The sequence below is a fragment of the Balaenoptera ricei genome, chromosome 8 (assembly GCF_028023285.1).
Source record: "Balaenoptera ricei isolate mBalRic1 chromosome 8, mBalRic1.hap2, whole genome shotgun sequence".
Taxonomy (NCBI): Eukaryota; Metazoa; Chordata; class Mammalia; order Artiodactyla; family Balaenopteridae; genus Balaenoptera; species Balaenoptera ricei.
In genome coordinates this window covers 99999777-100020643 of record NC_082646.1, presented here as the reverse complement: position 1 = coordinate 100020643, position 20867 = coordinate 99999777, and the positions used below count along the sequence as shown (strand labels likewise).

Below are 20867 nucleotides of genomic sequence, written 5' to 3'. Positions count from 1 at the left end.
AGTCCATCTACCATTTTGGAAGTTATAGTGAACAGAAGAATGGAATGTGATTTGGGTTTCTGGAGAGGTCTATAACTTCTGAGGGACCAGCTTGAGGGGCCCTAGTGAGAGCAAGGTTAGAAAGCAGATCCCAGAAGGTTTAGGTCTGAAAGCATGTGAGTGTGCACCTCCCTGCCAGGAGATATTTTCCCAGGCTCAGGGGTTCCTTCCCTCCTGGAGCTGTCATTCCCCAGCAGTGAGGCTGTGCCCCTCTGAAATAACCCCAAACTCCTAGGAAACACCAAAAAACCCAAGAGCTCCTGGACTCTCCCTTTCTAACCTCTGATCCAAGCTTTTGGCACCTGTAGTTGGGAATGGCTGGAGTTTTGCTATTCTTCCTCTTATCACATAATCTAGAGGGATTTCTCTAGAATTCTGAAAGTTTATATGCTTTTGTTCTTTTAACTCCTTTGCTGCTGCAGTGAAAATTTATTTGCTAAATGTTTAGGCCTGAAAAATAGTCCCGTTTTGACCAGGGAATATAGCCTGGGACTTAGATTTTCCTAGTCTGATATGACTCTTGTTTTTTTCTAAAATCCTGTAACCCTTCATTAGAAATTATCCCTTATGAGACCTAACCCATCTACTCTCTTGGCCTGTCTAGCACAGTCAAAGCCAGCCCTCACACCTATAGGGCATAATGAATACACTTTACACAATAATCATGTGATTTCAGGATCTATGAATTCCCCTATTAAAACAAAGCTTCCACTACAAGCCAAAACAGAACCTGCAGGGATAGCTTGCGGATTTAGGGATGGTAGACCCCATCTCTGTTAATATCTTTGAGAGAAAGACTCTTGAAGCTTCTTGGGTTCCTGGAGTGTCTGATGCCCCAGAAAAGAACCCCAATGAGGGCGCTAGGTTAGAAATTAAAATCATGTGACTCTTTCTCCTGTTGTATGCTTTTTCCTCAGCAGCTCTTTCACCCCTCTGATAGTCTTTCACCCTTTCTCTTCTGATTTCCTCTTGATTTCAGGTACCTGTTGCTGTGTGTTTGTAGAGGGAGTGGTATCACCCAAATTGCTAGTGCCATGTCACCCACATCTCCCTGACTTACCCCACTTGTCTCTGTGATGAAGACACTGAGTGGTCTGCATCTTATCTGACACTAATTCAGCTTGGAGGGTGTGCTGGGTGACTGGGCATGTGTGTGCGTGCCTTGATCAAGGGAGCTGTCACTCCCAGAGGGCAGGGACCATATTTTATATTGTTTAATCATCAAAGTATCCTGCTTATTGAAGGGAAGGGGCTCAGTAAATATCTGTGGAACTGAACTGTTACTAAAGTAGAGCAGCAGTTGCAGGGCTCTTGGCAGGAACACTATCCCAGGGACAGAGCCCAAGCCATGGCCCATTTTCTCTTGGCAGTGGCGGCATGTTGGTTGGTATCCCCCAGAAACCAGGAATACAGCTACCCTTTGAGGAATCCATAAAGGGAGAAGCCTGAGTGGAACTTAAGGCTGTCCTTGGAACAATCGCAGGTTGCTTGGAAATGGCCCTGAGGCTCCTGGGAGTAGAGCCAGAATAACCTCCCATAAAAGCTTATAGGTTACAGTACCCCAGTGGACTGACAGAACTCAAGTAAGAGGGTTTTCTAGAGCCCTCCTGTCTTACCTTCTAAAACTTTTCTTCTTAAGAAAGTTAGAAAGAAGAGAATTAAGAATAAAAGAGCACATGAAACTGTATTCAGTATCTTATAATAAGCTATAATGGAAAAGAATCTGACAATATATATATATATATGTATATATATATATATATATATACATATATATATAACTGAATCACTTTGCTGTACACCAGAAACTAACATTGTAAATCAACTATACTTCAAAAAAAAAAAAAAAGAATAGCACCAAAGTAGTTTAAAATCTTGAATAAATGCACATTTAATTGCTTTTGTCAATTGCTTCTGATCATGTATATTAGCATGCTGTCCCATTAATAAACCCCATTAGCAATGTAATAATAGCTAACATGATCTAGTGCATGTTATGCATCAGGCACCTACTAATTGCATTTCGCGGATTGCCTCATTTAGCCCTCACAGCCATTGGTTATGAGGTATGGATACTGTTACTCTAAAGAGGTGAGCCTGAGTTTTGGAGATGTTCAGTAATTTGCCCGAGGTGATGTAGCCAGTGAGTGGCTCATGGAAGTCATGGTTCTCCCTCCTCCCTGTATGATAATGGTAACAGTCATCACAGCTGCTCCTTTCCTTTTAGGCTCAGCCTCATACATTTGCTCTGACTAAATTTCCCCATTTGTTTGTGGGATTCTTGCGCTCTTCATGCCCACTCTTAGCCCATCCACTTCCTTTCTAAGTTCGTCAGGAGATCCTTTATAGAGAGCCAACCAACTGACCGTGTCTCTCCGCTCTCCACCCTAGGGTGGACCTGACCATAACTACACCAAGGAGAAGGTCAAGATTGTAGAGGGGATCTGCCTCCTGTCTGGGGACGATGCTGAGTGGGATGACCTCAAGCAACTGCGCAGCTCCCGAGGGGGCCTCCTTCGGGATCATGTGTGCATGAAGACAGACACCGTGTCCATCCAGGCCAGCTCTGGCTCCCTGGATGACATGGAGACGGAGCAGCTGCTGCAGGAAGAGCAGTCTGAGTGCAGCAGCGTCCATACCGCAGCCACTCCTGAAAGACGGGGCTCCCTGCCAGACACAGGCTGGAGACATGAACGCAAGCTCTCCTCAGAGAGCCAAGTCTAAACGCCCATGTTCCCCCCCCCCGCTTCCTGCCTGTTCCTCCTCCTGGGTGGACTTGCAGCCCTCGTGCTCGCTTATACAGCAGGCCCCTTTCCTACGTGTTCGTCCTGCTCCTCCTCCTCCCATCTCGTAACCGCTCCCAAGCCCTCCACCGGAGCTGTTTCCACCCGAGTTCCTAACTACCTGTGCACAAGAAATGATGGGGCATCCTGAGAATTTAGACCTGGATTTTACCACGAACCTCACCTCATGCACGCCATCCTGAGCCCCCTTGAAACCAGGCTCAGTAATGATTCCTCGTCAGTACAGAGCTCCACCTCCCCTTCCCCTGGCACCCTCAGTGCCTGCCCCGCAAGAGCTGATGATCCAGGACTGCACTTGCTCCATCAGAGCTGGCCTGACTGCTTCTCTGAGAGAACTTGCTGACCGGGGGCTGGGGCGGGGGGTGGGGTCGGTCATGGGTAAAGAGAGAGATGAAGGATAGAGGCTGAGAGAAGAAGAAGTCAGCCCAGCTGGCATGGGCATCTGGAAAACCTCCAGCCTCGAGTGCATTGGCAACATGAAAAAGCTTTTAAGGGTGACTGGGCCTGGGTGTCCTCTCCACTGCCGGCAATGGATATTATTCTTGCCCTGACAGTTGTTGTTTCTTCAGCTGCAGATACTGATGAGATGTGGGTATGGCTCAAGCTGTTCTTCCTCCTGCTAGAATGTCTGGAGCCTTTCCTACCTTCAGATGACTGGGGGTCCCTATCACGTGGCAGCTGGCTAATATGAATTCCCTCCTGCTGCCTCCAGGTTGTGAGCCGGTGGCTTGAATGCGTGTGGGACCCTCAGGGCTGGGTCTCTGCAGTGTCTGAGAAGCACTGCTTAGACCAAACTTAGCACATCCCCTGAACTATAATGTTCTGCCACTTTCTGCTTCCTCATTCTCTGGGATTCTGAGCACAGAGATCCTGAAGCAACTTTCCAAAGAAGGGCCAGAAGTTTTCATAAATGGTCAGGAAGAGCGATTGGGTTAGAGACTTGAGGCACCCAGGGCCCAAAGGGAAGTATCCATGAAGCTGAGCCTCCTGTGTTCTCTCTCGGGTGCTCAGGGATCTAAGTGAGTAGACAGAGAGCCTGCGGCTATGGGTGGTGAAGTTCCCATTCCGACTCTTCCCAGCTAAGTGACTCCCTTTTCATGCTGAGGTGCCATCACTTGGTTCATGCTTATTCACACAAAAGGCATGTGTGTCACACTAGTGTCAGGGGAGTTGAGACTTTTTACTGTCCTAAAACTTCTACCTAGCTCTTCTTTTTTGGGGGGAGGGGGTGCCTAATTTGCTTTTTCTGACCTAGCCTTGTGGGCACGTATGGCAAATAGGCCTAAATAAAGACGCAGAGTCGGGGGCAAGGAGTAGAAAGGTAGAGAGAACCGCTGAGGAAGCCCTTTCAGCCCAGGGCAGATCCAGACCTCTTTCACCCAGGGATCAAAAGCAACAACAGGAACAGAATGGAGGGTGGGGGGGTGCTTCGAGGGGACGTTTCCGGATTTGAAACACGTCCTGGGGTTCTTGGTATTGAGAAATCAGCTGCCAAACATGTGAGTGAAAAGGGAAGATCAGAGCAAACCTTTTCTGGTCAGTTCTAAGACCGCTAGAGACAGGTGCCAGGCTCTTAACCCTGCTCGCAGTAGCCAGCCCCAGGTCTAGACCCTCGTAGGACAGCCAGGCCAGGCCAAGCAGGCTTTTCCAGTACACAGAGTGGGAAAGGAAAGGCCCTCCTCCTGGGAGGAAAGGGGGACATTTCACACTTGATGGGGCAGTAAAAGAAGGAGCCCTTTGGGTCCTCAGACTCACAGTTGGGCATGGGGAGAAAGTAGCAAAGTGGCATTTTCTTGAATGGAAAGGGGGAAGGATCTTATTGCACTTGGGCTGTTCAGAATGTAGAAAGGACATATTTGAAGAAATATCTATTTGAGCACTGATTTACTATGTAAAAAACAAAATCTCTCTGTCCTAAACTAATGGAAGTGACTCTCCCACGCTCATGTGTAATGGTTTTAACGTTACTCACTGGAGAGATTGGACTTTCTGGAGTTATTTAACCACTATGTTCAGTAATTTAGGACTTTATGATAATTTAATATAAATTTAGCTTTTCTTAATCACCTTGCCTGGCTTGGAGTCATGTCTAATAACCGCACCTGCTCTGTCTGGCAGAAACATGCTGTGGAAGACCTGCTTGCAAGCATCACCTCTAAGTCCCTTGGGGATGTGAGGACAATGAAGAGCAATAAAGGGTGGGAGGTGCCTGACTGGAGGTTCAGCTCATCTTGAGAAGACAGGTTAAGACCAGAGTTCATGGGCTTCTGAACTCCTTATTTCCTCTAGAGGAGGGTGGCTGATAGCTTTCATCTTGAGTGCCAACTCTGGTTGGTCATGGCTGCCTGAGGTTCTGTCCAGACCCAATGGGAAAAGTGTCATGATGGTTAGTGGCGTCTCCTTTGGGCACCAAAAGGAAGTGTCATGGCATGTACACCATGTATCTTCTATTTCTGTTCTAGGTCTACGAGGACTTCAGTGTCACAGAACTTGACTTTGCCTTGCAGTGATGGTCACTGGCAAGACTGATGTCTTGAAATAAAAGTACTGGGATGGGGACAAGGAGGGCTAATTCCAGTCCTAGATCTGCCTCTAGCTCTATTTGATCTTAGTCATGTTTCACAGTTACTCTGAGAATGGGTCAATCAACACTAAGATTCCTTTTATTTTTAAAAAGCTGTCTACTCATAGTTCATCCATTACATCTCAAGCCTAGAACAAGGCATTGGGGATCTCTTTTCAGGTATCTGGACAAATAATACCTCTCAATGAAGATTGGGAATCATGCAAGTCTTAATGCCAGATATAGAATTTGATGTCAAGGGTCAATAGTTGATTTTCTAAGCCATTAACCATTTATAGAACATTGCTCCCATTCATTCATTCATTCATCTGCTAGGGGCTGGACACTGCCCAAGCATGACCAAGAAAGAGTATCACAGAGCTTAGAGTCTACCAACAACCCCACCCCCCGAAAAAAAAGAAAAAGCAAGAAGGACGGAATCCTTTTGAATGTAAGTGACAAGAGATCTGAGTATAAACTGCAGTGTATAATTCTTCCAACTTTGGTGAGGGATAGGTGTGCTAGAACAAAAACAAGTGGAATAGCTCAAGGACAACCATCCACCATTCTTTTTTGGAAAAAAAACCCAAAAAAACTCACAACAGAGAGAAAAGGAGGACATTTGAAGCAATGAAATCTAGCCTAATGCACAAGCCTGTATACCTGTAGGAAGTGCCCCTTTCCAGAGCCTCAGAATAAGTGCCCTTTTCCATAGCCTCAAGCTATGAACAGTGACCACTAGAGCTGGGAACTCAGGAAGAACTTTTCAAATGGGAAGAAAAAATGAATGCATTGAACACACACCATTTGCTTGCAAAACTGCAAGTGTTTCTGGAAGAACAAAATTTGTTGAATGCGTTTTGCTAAACTGTGACCATCCTGCTACTTCAGAAGGGGATGGGAAAGGACCTGATGGCCCAGGTCTTGACAAGAATTTGACCACTGGCAAATGAGAATTTTGTAACAGCGTCAAAGACTAGCAGCCTGTTTTCAGGTTATGCTGGCTCTTAGTTTCCTAATCAGTAAAATGGAAAGGTTGAACCAGATGATTGCTAAGGTCATTTCTGGCCTGAGACTTCTATTTATGTTCCTTCCAGGAAATCTTGGGGATGAAACAAGAGCTGAGAATTCCTTGTCTGGTTTTCTGGATATAAAACCTAAAACTGATAAGTAGGGAGAGTTTGAGTCAAATTCTAACAAACTGGACATATTTTTGCAAACTAATTATGTTCAAAATATAGTCACTGCCTTTCTTTCTATATTATTTGAACAAACTGTGCCACGTAAAATGAAAAGATCTCTGTAGCCCGTAAAGAGGTCTCCATGGCATGAACTGAAGCTTTCACCAAACCTAGGCCTGAAGAAAACAAAGTCAGTGCTGCATAGGAAGCTGGAAAAAGCATCTACAAGAGCTGAGGGTGCATGATGTTCTAAGTGTAATGCACTGACACTCAAGGGCATCTTTAGTCATTTCTACTAATGGACATGATAAAAGAAGTGTGGTTGAGCCTTTTTTGTGGCTAAGAAACAGTCTATGTCTTTTCTTCATATTTGAAGATGACTCAACTGATCCAGTTAATAGGATGTGTGTTTCGGGATGTTTCAGGCAGCCTTTGTTTTGAAACACTCCCTCACTCGCCCATTATTTTCTCTCCAGATCATTCTTCCATTAACCAGCTGACAGAGGCTAAGCAGAGCTCAGCATAGGGAACAGAGTTTTATTCCCAGTCAAGGCTCCACCTCACAATTTTGGATTCCTTCACGAGGTTCCCTTAAAACAGATCCAGACAGCCTAATTAAGGGTCTGAGTTTAAATCCAAGGCTGAGGTTAGCCCCAGGCTATACAATCTGCTTATTTCATTTTACAAGACACAGAGAGCCAAGAACTCTCACTTATCCTGCCCTTCTCAGTGGTTTTTCCTCCAGCCCCTAAAAGCCTGTTGACAGCTTGCTAAGGTCCCTATCTTTCCCTCCTGCCTACTTCCTTTTTGGTGGAGCTGATACTTCTGTGGTCGAAGTTCTTGGGCAGCCTACATTTTGGGGCCTATGGGAAAAATGGGCTATGAGAAAAGAGAAAAAAATGCTGTCCATTCCTTCATTCAAAGGGCACCTATTAAATGCAACCAAGTGCAAGATGGGATAGGCTTTGCCATCTTGGAGGCCAGTCAAGGCACTAAACCCATAGACACTTGACGTCTGTGTTAATGTCACCACTGCTGTCTCCAGGGAATAATGCAGGGGGTACCTGGACTGAAAGTTGAAGTTAATCATTGAAGCTGCTCCTTTTAGGCTGGAAGTATGGATCCATGTCCCATGCTAGGGATGTTTCCACCAAAATGTAGCTTGTGATTATGATGGAATGAGCACTGTCCCAACACTAGTAGACTTCTCAGAAATGCTCAGCACAGTTACTCAGCAGCCACAATGTTTGGCATTTGTTTCCTACTTCCAGTTGCAATAATATAGTGTTCACTTAGATATCTAATGCCCACAAGGGTTTCACTGTCCTATTACTAACCTCCATATGTGGAACTATTGAGAGACCCCAGGAATAAAGTAGGTACACATAACTCTAATAAATACATAGATAAATGCCATTTGATGATAATCCTAGACTGGCCAAACATTTATTGAGCATCTACTATGGGCAAGGTACTGTATTAGGTTTCTACAAGGCTCTACAGAATCTGCCATTCCCTTCTCTCCATTATCAGACCTCAGCTCCTACTACCTTCCTGCTGCCAACTACTCTGCTCCAGCTATACTGGCCACCCTGTTTCTCAAACCTGCCAGATACACTTCCAACTTAGGGTCTTTGCATAGCTATTCCCTATGGCTGGCACTTTCTTCCTCTAGATATACTCACGGTGAACTGCTTTGCCTTACTCAAGTTTTTGCTCAAATGTGATCTCAATGAAACTCTGACCACCCTTTATAAAATTACAGTTCTTCCAACTCCACTTCCCAATCCCTTTTACCTTGTTTTATTCTTTTCTATTTTCCCATTTCACATATTGTCTAATAATATACCATATGATTTTTTTTTGTTTTGTTTCCTCACTATAATGTGAGCACCATGAGAAGAGGGAATATTTGAGAGGAAGGGGTCTATTTTGTTCACTGATAATCCCAAATGCCTAGAACAGTCCCTGCACATACTAGATGCTCAATAACTATTTGTTGAATGAAAGAATACATTAATGGAATCAGACATCTAATGCCCACCTTCTAGTGGGGCTGCACTTAAACCATATAAGACAAAAAGGGATTTTGCCATCTTGTTCTAAAACTCTCCAGGATCTAGACTCTGCACGTTATTTAATGATCAGATTCCAGGTTACCATCACTCTTTACTTAAATGTAATTTTCAGTTTATTTCTGGTAATATTTAAATAAAGTAAACATGCCAATGATCAATGACTGAAGAAGACTATTTCTATATATTTCTAGCCTGTTTATCAAAAGTTATTGTGGACTTCCCTGGTGGTGCAGTGGTTAAGAATCCATCTGCCAATACAGGGTACACAGGTTCAAGCCCTGGTCCAGGAAGATCCCACATGCCGCGGAGCACCTAAGCCTGTGCACCACAACTACTGAGCCTGCGCTCTAGAGCCTGCAAGCCACAACTACTGAGCCCACGTGCCTCAGATACTGAAGCCCACATGCCTAGAGCCTGTGCTCTGCAACAAGAGAAGCCACCGCAGTGAGAAGCCCACGCACCACAACAAAGAGTAGCCCCCACTCACCACAACTAGAGAAAGCCCGCGCGCAGCAACGAAGACCCAACACAGCCAAAAATAAATAAATAAATAAATAAATTAATTAATTAATTTAAAAAAAAGGTTATCGTGAGCTTTTTGCTTTGATTGGCTCCTCTCTCCTACCTCCACCTGTGGATCTGTCCTCATCTCCTATCTTTTCACTCTCTCCACTCTCCCACTCTGTGGTCTCATCCACAATTTCATCTTTTCACTTTATGAAGGTGATTCCCAAATCTATATCACTTGAGTCCTAATCTCTTCTCACAGCTCTCCCTCTGTATTTCCTGGGCCTACTTACATGATTCCATTTGCATGTCTCATTGGTATGTAAAAGTAAACAGGTCTGAAACTAAATACCTTGTCTTCCCTTTGAGACTGGCTTCTCCTGACTTTCTACTTTCATTTGGGCAATCAATGCCTCCCAGTCCCTAGGCTCAAATCCTGGCACACTCTGACTCATCTCCCGAAATGGGCCCCACCCTCACCTTTATACCTAATCTAGTCTGTTGCCAAATCCTTCCCTCTTTCTTGAATCTGTTCTCATCATTTCCACCGCTCATATCAGACTCCTAACTGGGCTCTCAACTCTAACCCATTTTAGAATTAGACAATCAAGCTAATTAGTTTTCCTAAAGTGCAATCCTGATTTTGTCACTCCCTTGCTCAGAAACCTTCAATAGCTCCCCACTGCCTACTTTAATAAAGTACAAATTCCTTACCCTAGTATTCAAGACCCTCCAAAAACTGTTCCTAACTTCCTCTGTTAATCTGTGTCCCACTCTTCCTAACATGAACCCTGTTCTAAAATCAACCCACACATTCAACTCCCAACATACTATGTACTTTCTTGTCTCTGTGCCTTTGCCTGTACTTTTCCAACTACTAGACATTCTCCCTGCTCCTTCTATTAAAAAAAATTTTTTTTAACATGTCAGTGGTAAAAAATTCATTTCCCTCCTTGGCAAGTCCCATCCCTATTAAGTTTTTTGAAATTCCAGTAATGTTCTAACCATTTTCAGGCATGCACACAAATATACATACATTTATAACCATATATAATAAAATCATTCCATATATGTATGCTTTTCTGCAACTTGCCTTCTTTTCAATTAAAGTTGGTGCATTTTTCTAACCAGCACGTATAGATTAACCACATTCTTTTTAACAGTTGCATAGTGTTCTATTGAATGGATTATACCATAATTTATATAATAAGTTCCCTATAGATGAACATATAAATTTCAGGGTTTGTTGTTGTTGTTTGTTTGTTTTCTAAATCAGTGCTGCAGGGCTTCCCTGGTGGCGCAGTGGTTGAGAGTCTGCCTGCTAATGCAGGGGACACGGGTTCGAGCCCTGGTCTGGGAAGATCCCACATGCCGCAGAACAGCTGGGCCCGTGAGCCACAATTACTGACTGAGCCTGCGCATCTGGAGCCTGTGCTCCGCAACGAAAGGCCACGATAGTGAGGCCCGCGCACCGCGATGAAGAGTGGCCCCCACTTGCCACAGCTGGGGGAAGCCCTCGCACAGAAACGAAGACCCAACACAGCCAAAAATAAATAAATAAATAAATAAATCAGTGCTGCAGTGAATGTCTTTGTACATTTTTATTTCCATACATGCATAGGTCTGTATGACAAATTCCCATCAGTAGCATTACTTGGCCAGAGATTATGTACATTTTACATTTTAATAACTGCTAAATTGGCCTCCTAAAAGTTTGTACCAATTATACTTTTACCAAGAAGTGAGTTTGAGTGTGTATTCCTCTAACTCTTGGCTAACCAAAAGTTGTTAAACTGTTTCATCTTTGCCAATTTGATGGATTAAAAAAAATTGTTTTATTACTTTCACCCATCCCCTCTCTATTTCTTAGTCTCTTGGCTACAGATGCTTTAAATCCCAGATTAAACATCCATCCCCCTAAAAAAAAAAAAAAAAACCATCCCCTTCCTAGATCCTCCCCCATCTAATTTCTCCCTTCAGTTAAACATCTACAGCTTTTCTTTTATATCGTTCTCATACTGCTTTGAATTTTAGCGACTAGTCTATATGTTTTATTCTTCTGACCACTGTAGTTTGCAGATTCCTTGGAAGTTAGGACCAATGTTTCATAGAAACATTGAATGTACAGCTAAACAAGAATTTTCGGACCAAATTAACCAAGCCTCTCATTTTTATAAATAACAAGATTATTAAGCCTTTTAAGAATGCATTACTGTTCAAAGCCCATTCCTAGACATTCAATTAGTTATATTAAATCCTCACACTAAGTTTATAAGGGAAACATCATTATCCCGTCTTACAGATGAGGAAACTAAGCTCCAGATTATTTACTAAGAAAAGTGCTTTACTCAGAGCAGGTCTAAGACCAGAATCCAGCGTCCCGGCTCCATTCACCCTCCTTCCACTATAATCCAGCAGCCTTTCTGGTTTCCCTCACGCCCTTAGCTGCGCAATCAATATTTGGTGAATGAAATGACTCAAATAAAAAATTGCCAAGTGTTGACAGCAGTTTAAATATCTGTAATTAAATAAAGCAAACCTGCTGACGGCCGGGGTGCACAACTCTCCACAGACCTTTCGTGCTTCTTTCCGGGGTTGTCTGCATCTTTCGCTCCGAGACCCTCTCCCCACCTGACCAAGCAGCGCCGGGTTCCAAGGGAAACACGGCTGAGCGTGGCCCCTTTAAGGCTGGGGGCGGCGCGTGCCCATAGTTCTTTCAAATGGACCAATAAGAAGGGCGATGGGCGGTCCGCCGAGGACCAATAAACAACGAGGACACTGCGGGGTGTGCGGCGGCCCAAGCGGTTTCAAACGGCTTAGAGCAGCCCCTCGGTTCTGACCCAGCGGAGGTGAGTGGACTGTGCGCCTGGCCCACCCGCCTAGGCCCTCGAGTTCACGAGTCTCGCGCGCGTAGCGGCCCTGAACCCCGGGCGGGGGGCCTCCGCGGACGCGCGCCTCCCTCGCCCCACGAACCCGGCGGGTCTGAGGCGGCGAAGCGGGGCGGAGGCCGGGGGACTCGCGGCTGGGAGGGCGGGGGGCGTGGGCGCTTGTGTGGGGCGGAGGCCGGGACTGGGATCTGGGTGACCAGAGCGCGCCGCGGCGGGGTTCGGGCGGTAGCGTCCTGGGGACGCGTGCGGCGCAGGGCCGTGCCTGGTGGCTCAGGGTGTTTTGGTACTGGGGCGGGGGCCTGCGAGCCGGCCCGGCTACGGCGCCCCTCGCGTAATTGTCAAATGAATGAATGAGTAAGAGCCTCCGAGGGCTGTGGTGGTCGTGAAGGGCCTGGTCGCCTCAGAGCGTGACAAGGACAGTGGTACCGGGGCCTGCCCGTGCACCTGGGTCCCTGCCCGCGCACCTGGGTCCCCACCGGCTTGCTGCGATTTAAACGATTCGGATCATACCGCTCCGCCCTTCCGCCTCGCTTTCTCTCTCAGAAGGTGTCAGTAGAGTTAAGGTATCTTTCCAGCTCTGAAGGTTTGGGGGACCAATACAATAGCCAGCAGTGTAGGTTAAGCAGGCCTTGCTACTTTAAGGTGAGGGCTTGGTAAACTAGATTCTTGCTTTTTAGCTTTTACCACTCTGGCGGTTGAGATAGCTACCCTGCAATGGTGGTAATTGTCGGGCTGGATTTAAATGCATCCGTTTTGTTTCTGGGATAGAAAACGGTGAAAGTCGTGTTGCCAGAGTGGCGGCTGTGTGTTAGAAAATATATTCGTGTTGATGAATCTTAACAATGAGTTTTTCATTCAGCATCAATAGAGGATGAAGAGGTTTTTGCAGAACTTGCCCCAAATTTATGCGTGGCTCCAATTTAATTCTTAGGGGAATCAAGGCTTGAAATCGTGGCCCAGAAATGCTCCCTGTCTTATTTTATGCATAATTATAGTAATTGAAAACTCATTTTGAGAGAGGTGAACTCCTCCTTTCTCCATTTTTATCACCCTGAAAAGTCCTTCTTTGACCTAAAGAGCTGATAAATTAAGCTAACAATCTTTTGAAACTTTTAAGAAATCATAAAAGATTTGGACTTTTCTTAAGTGAGTGGATAAAGTGTAATGTTGTATTTATAAAATGATATAGAGAAAGGTGAAATCAATATATTTTGCCAGCATAAATTAAACCTAGTTGGTAAACTCATGAGAAAAAAATTTTGCACAAGTTTTTAAAGTTTGTTCACTCAGGCAACGGCAAGCAAAGATATTCCTTAATAATATACTTTATAACGTATTACTTTAAACATTTTAACAGACAGCTTAATTTTAGCAGCAGAGTTTTAACTGCAATAAATTTGAGTACCTTAGTATTATGAACACTGTCCTAGGTTTTGGGGAGGCAGTTAAAAATAATAAACATTTAACAATGTTTTAACTGCAATAAATTTGAGTACCTTAGTATTATGAACACTGTCCTAGGTTTTGGGGAGACAATTAAAAATAAACATTTTACAGTGTCTTAGGTTATTGTTAAAAATCTTGATGAGGAAGGAAAACTTTTCTTTATATTGGAGCAAAGCCAGACTCTTTTATGCTCCTTTGACTTAATGGAGTCTCATTCATTCATTCAACAAATATTGAGATTGATGCCTACCGTGTGTTAAACATTGTTCTAGATTCTGGGAATACACTAGTGAACCAGAAAAAGACAAAGCCCCTGACCTAAGGGAGTTTGACAGTTTTATCTCTCAAACAATTTGCTGTAGCAAATTGTAGTTTCTGTAATCCCTCTGGCCAGCTCTAGTCCTTGAACAAAATAAATGCTCAAATACTTTTACCAGCAGTAGTTAACATTTACTGAATATTCACTAGGTGCCACGTTTTATCTTTCTTTATTCTCACAACTTTTTACAGATGAGGAAACTGAGTCTTAGAAAGGTTACGCAGCTTGCTCAAAATCATACAACTGATAGAACCTCAGTTTGAACCCAAGTTAGTGTGTCTTCAGGGCCTTTGCTCGTAACCTCTGGTTGTTCTATGTGAAGTAATGAGATCTGTTAGGGAGAATTCAGGATCATTTTCTGGGTAGAATCTCCCCCCACCCCCTCCTTTTTTAAACTTCTGTCACAGACATAATGAAATATGAACCATAGGCATGGTGGGTTTTAGAGGGAGCGTGGAGCAGTTCAAAATACAGTATTTACCATATGGGAGATGGACAGCTGTGACAGTGGGAGGGGGACTAAGTGGGGACCTAAAATTGAGATCTGGATCTCATGATTGATGGATTCCTGGTGATCAGTGTTGGAGAGGTTTGAAATTTTTTTATTTTATTTTAATTTTAATTAATTTTAAATGCATATTACCTGTAGAGTTCAGAACATGTTACTTAGCTTTTTTCTGTCAGGGCAGTTGCCTTGCCTACTTGTTTATCTCAAACACATTAAACTTATTCTTTTTTTTTTTTAATTAATTAATTTTATTTATTTTTGGCTGTGTCAGGTCTTCGTTGCTGCGCATGGGCTTTCTCTAGTTGCGGTGAAAGGCGGGGTTGCTCTTCGTTGCCGTGTGCGGGCTTCTCATGGCGGTGGCTTCTCTTGTTGTGGAGCACCGGCTCTAGGCGCGCAGGCTTCAGTAGTTGTGGCACGTGGGCTCAGTAGTTGTGGCTTGCAGGCTCAGTAGTTGTAGTGCACAGGCTTAGTTGCTCCGTGGCATGTGGGATCTTCCCGGACTAGGGCTTGAAGCTGCGTACCGTGCATTGGCAGGCGGACTCCCAACCACTGCGCCACCAGGGAAGTCCTAAACTTAATTTCTTTTTGGCCTTTGTGTTTGTTGTTCTCTCTGCCTGGGACTTCCCACCTGCTCTACCCCTACCTCAAGCCTGTCTTTGTATATAGGCTTCACTCAGTTCACAACTCAAATGTCATCTCCTTAAAGAGGCATTTTCTAAGCTCCAATTAGAGTAGCCCTCTTGGTCATGTTTACCTCACTTTCTTTTTTTTTTTTTAGACTTCATAGCGTTTATTGCTATATGTTAGGCCATTTATTGTTTGCTTGTATATTGTCTGATTTCCTCACAGAAATGAAAACAGAGCAGGGGAGCATAGTTTTTTGGTTTGTTTTTTTTTTTTTTTCATCTGTGAGGTTACCTCAATGACTCAAGCAGTGCTTGGGTCAAATAAGGTGGCCAGAAAATATTTGCTGAACAAAGTTCGCCACAACTGGCATAGTTTTCTCCATGTAATGAAGTGATAAAGACAACATATAACTAACCAGTTGGCTGTGTTACAGTGTCTTTGAATGTGAGCAATATCTTAGCAGACTAACTTGGAAAGTCTTCAACTAAGAATCATGGAAAAATGATAGCTTTTTGTTTGTGTTGACTGGCAGAGAAGGTAGATCTGGCTTCCCCCTCCCACTTTTTTTCCCCCTATTTTTAAAAACTTTCAAATCTGTAGAAGTTTTTAGGGGTACTGGTCAGGTATAGTGGAATGTTCCTGTATTGGAATTTATCTGATGTTTTTCTCATGATTAGACTGGGATTATGAGTTTTCGGGTGGAAGATCACAGAGAGAATGCCATATTCATCACATCATATAACATCACATCAACATGATTTGTGACTGTTAATATTGATTTGATCATATGGCTGAAGTAGTGTTTGTCAGATTTCTTCACTGTAAGTTATTCTTTTCCTCTTTTCATACTGTGCTCTTTGGAAGGAAGTAATTATGTATGGCTCACTTATGGGGAGAGGAGTTGTGCTCCCTGTCCTTGGGGTAGAATATCTACATAATTTATTTGAATTTCTTCTGCATGGGACATTTGTCTCTCTCTCCCCATTTATTAATTTAATTAGTCAAACATTTATATCAGTATGAACTGAAGGATATTTTATACTTTGAGTTATATTCCAATACTACTTTATTTTGTTGCTGAAATTGTTCCAGCTTTATCCATTGAGAGTTCTTTCTGTTGACTCCTGTGCCCCTTTAACATTCCCACATCTGTGTGCGTGTGTTTGTGTGTGTGTGTGTGTGTGTGTGTGTGCGTGCGTGCATGCTGTTTTTATTTAATTATATTTGAGCACTTCCCTACTTTCTGGCACTATAAGGTGCTCTAGGCTCATCTTGTATATTTCGTGTCACAGTGCCAGAATTAGCCATTTCTCCAAGAAGCCCTGGCACCTTTTATTGGAGAATGGTAATAGAAACCAAGATCTGAGCAGTAAGTGTTCTCATTGCTACTGGGGTGTCATTTTTTGGGGGCCCTCTCAGCTAACAGAACAAAGAAATATAGATGTATATGCTAACTGGTGTATATAGACATATCTATAGATATTTCTATATGTCACCATCTGTATCTATGTTAAGTTAAGTATGAGTTCTTACTGATATTTCCAAGTCTAATCCATTACCATATGGATCATTCTAGCCTCCTCCCCCTTGTTGATCTGAATTTCCACTTCAACAGTGAGAAACTTGGCTTCCATCATCCATTTACTTAATTGTTCCACTCCAGTATACATGTATAGCAATATCTGAATCGTTAATTCACACTCCCATAGGAAACTTTATTAACTAGAAGTACAGTGCTTATATGCAGTTCCTTTTGCCTTTAGTTTTCAGACTCCTTTCATTTCCGAAGTTACCTAGGTCAGATCTTTTTCCCCACCCACTTCAGTGAGGTGGTTTCACACATTTGTAATATAGTTAGATTCTCTTGTCACAAGTCTGCATTCTTTTATGGGATCCCCCAATCTCCTAAATGACTTTTTAAAATTAGCATGCATTAAGGTTTACTCTTTATGTTGTATACTTCTGTAGGTTTTGACATTCATAATGTTATTTATCCACCATTACAGTATCATAAAGAATAGTTTCACTGCCCTAAAAATCTCCTGTAATTCACCTATTCATCCTTTTCTCCCTCGCCTACCTCCTTGCAACCACTGATCTTTTTACTGTCTCCATAGTTTTTCCTCTTCCAGAGTGTAATATAATTGGAATCATACACTATGTACCCTTTTCAGACTGGCTTCTTTCACTTAGGAGTATCTATGTAAGGTTCTTCCATGTCTTTTCTTGGCTTGATAGCTCATTTCTTTTTTATTGCTGAATAAGATTTCATTGTATGGATGTACCACAGTTTGTTTATCCATTCACCTAATTGAAGGCTATCTAGGTCACTTCTAGTTTTTGACAATTATGAACAAAGCTGCTCTAAACATTTTTTTGTGTGTGGACATAAATTTTTAGTTCCACTGGGCAAATACCTACAAGTGTGATTGCTGGATCATATGGTGAGACAATGTTCAGCTTTGTAAGAAACTGCCAAACTCTCTTCAAAAGTGGCTGTACCATTTTGCATTTCCACCAGCAGTGAATGAGGGTTCTTTTTGCTTCACATCTTGTCAGCATTTAGTTTCATCAGTTTTTTTGGATTTTAGCCATTCTAGTAGGTGTGAAGTATCCCACATTTTAAAATTTTGTTTTTCAAGACATGACTTTTTTGAAGATAAATGATAGGTTTTTTTTTTTTAGAGGAAACTTTTAAAAAATAACCTTTTTATTTTGTAATAATTTTCGATTTACAGAAAAGTTGCAAAGATATAGAATTCTATATACCCCTCACCCAGTCTCCTCTGTTGTTAACATCTTACATGGTACATTTGTCAAAATGAAGAAACCAATATTGATGCATTCGTTTTAACTGAACTCCAGATTTTGTTGGGATATATGTAGTTTTCTATTTATATCACCTTTCTGTTTCAGGATCCAATCCAGGGTAACCTGTTGCCTTTACTTGTCATCCCTCTGAGTCTCCTCTGGTCTTTGACAGTTTCCTCAGTCTTTCCTTGTCTTCATGGTCTTGACAGTTTTGAGTACTAGTCAGTTATTTTCTGGAATGTTCTTCCTTAGGGTTTGTCTGATTTTTTTTCATTATTAGACAAGGGTTATGTGTTTTTGGAAAGAATGTTACAGAATACCATCATTTCCTATCAGGAAATATGCGATATCCACATGACATCACTGATGATGTTAACCTTGAACACTTGGTTATGGTAGTGTTTGCGAGGTTAAGTAGTAAAGTTACTATTTTTCCCTTTCTATACTTATTCTTTTTTTTTTTTTTTAAGTTTTGTTGAGTTGTTGTTGTTGTTTATTTATTTATTTTTGGCTGCACCATGTGGCATGCAGGATCTTAGTTCCCCAACCAGGAATCAAACCTGTGCCCCCTGCAGTGGAAGCACAGAGTCTTAACCACTGGACCACCAGGGAAGTCCCTATGCCTATTCTTTGGAGGTGAGTGACTGAGTCTAGCCCATCCTCAAAGTGGGTGGGGGACTTAAATTCTGCTTCCTGAAGGGAAGAGTATCTACATAGATTATTTGGAATTTTGTAATGAAGATTTGTCTGTTCTCCCCCATTTATTTTTCTGTTTAACCATTTATCTATACCGTATGAATATCTGTTTTAAAATCTGATTCTTTGTTATTTATTTATTTTTGCTCAAATTGTTGCAGCTTTCAGGTTGGCTCCTCCTGTGTTCCTTTGACATGCTCCTATCCTTTTTTTCTTTTTGAGCATTTCCTTTCTGGTACAACAAGATGCTCCGGACCCATCTTATATTTTCCCTGTCCCAGCCCTAGAATCAGCCCTGGTTCCTTTTATGGGACAGTGGTATTTAGAAGCCAATATCTGGATACTAGGTGTGCTTATTGCTAGGGTGTCATTGTTCCTAGGCTCTCTCAGGAAACAGAGGTAGGTATGTATGTATACTAAGTCATTTATATGCTTATACATACAGTTGTTTTATATATTACCATCTGTATTTACATTAAGCTAAACATGAATTCATACAGGTCTCTCCAACTTTCAGAGGAAACTTATGTCCCAAACACATGTCCTCTTTGTGGTATGCTTTTTACTGAGATCTAACTTCCCCCCCATAACTCTTTTTTTTTAATTTTTAATATATTTATTTATTTATTTATTTTTGGCTGCGTTGGATCTTCATTGCTGCGTGTGGGCTTTCTCTAGTTGCGGCAAGCAGGGGCTACTCTTCGTTGCGGTGTGCGGGCTTCTCACTGCAGTGGCTTCTCTTGTTGTGGAGCACGGGCTCTAGGCATATGGGCTTCAGTAGTTGTGGCTTGTGGGCTCTAGAGCGCAGGCTCAGTAGTTGTGGCACACGGGATCAGTTGCTCTGTGGCATGTGGGATCTTCCTGGACCAGGGCTTGAACCCGTGTCCCCTGCACTGGCAGGCAGATTCTTAACCACTGTGCCACCAGGGCAGTCCCCCATAAGTCTTTTTAAGTACCACAGAAAACATTGTTTTCCCTTACTTGGTAACAGCAATTGTTTATTCCTAGAATATGATCTTTGTTCAGAGACGCATTCAAAATAAATTCTGACTCAGTTGGAATGGTCAGACATTTTTGGCATAGATAGGATGTCAGATAAGCCTTGGTGACCTCCTGTCTCTTCAGACATAATTTTTATTATTTTATTAAGAGATTAGAAACCTAATTCTTTGATATCTTGATTATTTTTCTTAGAGGTTATTTTTAAATTTTTAAAATATTTATTTGTTTGTTTGTTTGTTTGTTTATTTTTGGCTGCATTGGGTCTTCGTTGCTGCGTGTGGGCTTTCTCTAGTTGTGGCAAGCAGGGGCTACTCTTCCTTGCGGTGCGCGGGCTTCTCATCACGATGGCTTCTCTTGTTGCGGAGCACGGGCTTCAGTAGTTGTGGCACATGGGCTCAGTAATTGTGGCTTGCGGGCTCTAGAGCTCAGGCTCAGTAGTTGTGGTGCACAGGCTTAGTTGCTCCGCGGCATGTGGGATCTTCCCGGACCAGGGATTGAAGCCGTGTTCCCTGCATTGGCAGGCAATTCTTAACCACTGTGCCACCAGGGAAGTCCCTTAGAGGTTATTAATTAAAGTGACTTTTAAATTCTTTCTATAAAGATGAGAAAAAAGTTGAGTAGTCTAAAGTATTTCTTGAAATGAAATTCATTTGTTTAATGCAGTTGTCTTTTTTCTTTTTTCAACCATAAGACTTAAAGTAGTGTTTTATTTATCTGTAAGTTAAATACCAGGAAATAAACCAAAAAAGTATTTTCTGCAGTCTAAATTTTATTGACTTACTTCAAGTAGATCCTACTCCCTCTTTATGCACAGTTTCACCCTGCTTGGTTCTTTCTTCCTGTCTTTCTTTTTCTTTCTTTCGTTCTTTTTCTCTTTCTTTCTTTCTTTCTCTCTCTTTCCTCCCTTCCTTCCTTCCTCCTTCCATCCTTCCTTCCTTCCTTTCTTTCATTTTTGATTGCGTTGGGTCTTCGTTGCTGTGCGTGGGCTTTCTCTGGTTGCGGCGAGTAGGGGGCTACTCTTTGTTGCGGTGTGCGGGATTCTCATTGCGGTGGCTTCTCTTGTTGCGGAGCACAGGCTATAGGCTCGCGGGCTTCAGTAGTTGCAGCACACAGGCTCAGTAGTTGTGGCACACAGACTTAGTTGCTCCGCGGCATGTGGGATCTTCCCGGACCAGGGCTCGAACCCGTGTCCCCTGAATTGGCAGGTGGATTCTTTTTTTTTTTTTTTTTTTTAAATTAATTAATTAATTAATTAATTTTTGGCTGTTTTTGGGTCTTCGTTTCTGTGCAAGGGCTTTCCCTAGTTGCGGCAAGCGGGGGCCACTCTTCATCGCGGTGCGCGGGCCTCTCACTATCGCGGCCTCTCTTGTTGCGGAGCACAGGCTCCAGATGCGCAGG

General features: G+C 42.9%; 2 protein-coding genes across 3 annotated transcripts in view; both read left to right on the top strand.

The window, feature by feature from the left end:
* Positions 1-4913, top strand: part of LRP4 (LDL receptor related protein 4) — a 51475-nt gene extending 46562 nt beyond the window's left edge. Inside the window, exon 38 of the mRNA XM_059931526.1 lies at positions 2431-4913. Coding sequence (XP_059787509.1) covers positions 2431-2763 — 333 coding nt within the window. The 3' untranslated portion in view covers positions 2764-4913. The remainder of the gene's footprint in view (positions 1-2430) is intronic.
* Positions 4914-11936: 7023 nt separating this feature from the next.
* CKAP5 (cytoskeleton associated protein 5) overlaps positions 11937-20867 on the top strand; it is a 103551-nt gene continuing 94620 nt past the window's right edge. Inside the window, exon 1 of one of the 2 annotated variants that reach the window (XM_059931523.1) lies at positions 11937-12021. The gene's annotated coding sequence lies outside the window, so the exon portion shown is untranslated. Of the gene's footprint in view, positions 12022-18387; positions 18408-20867 lie in introns of those variants that run through there. The other variant, XM_059931525.1, reaches the window with a different exon arrangement.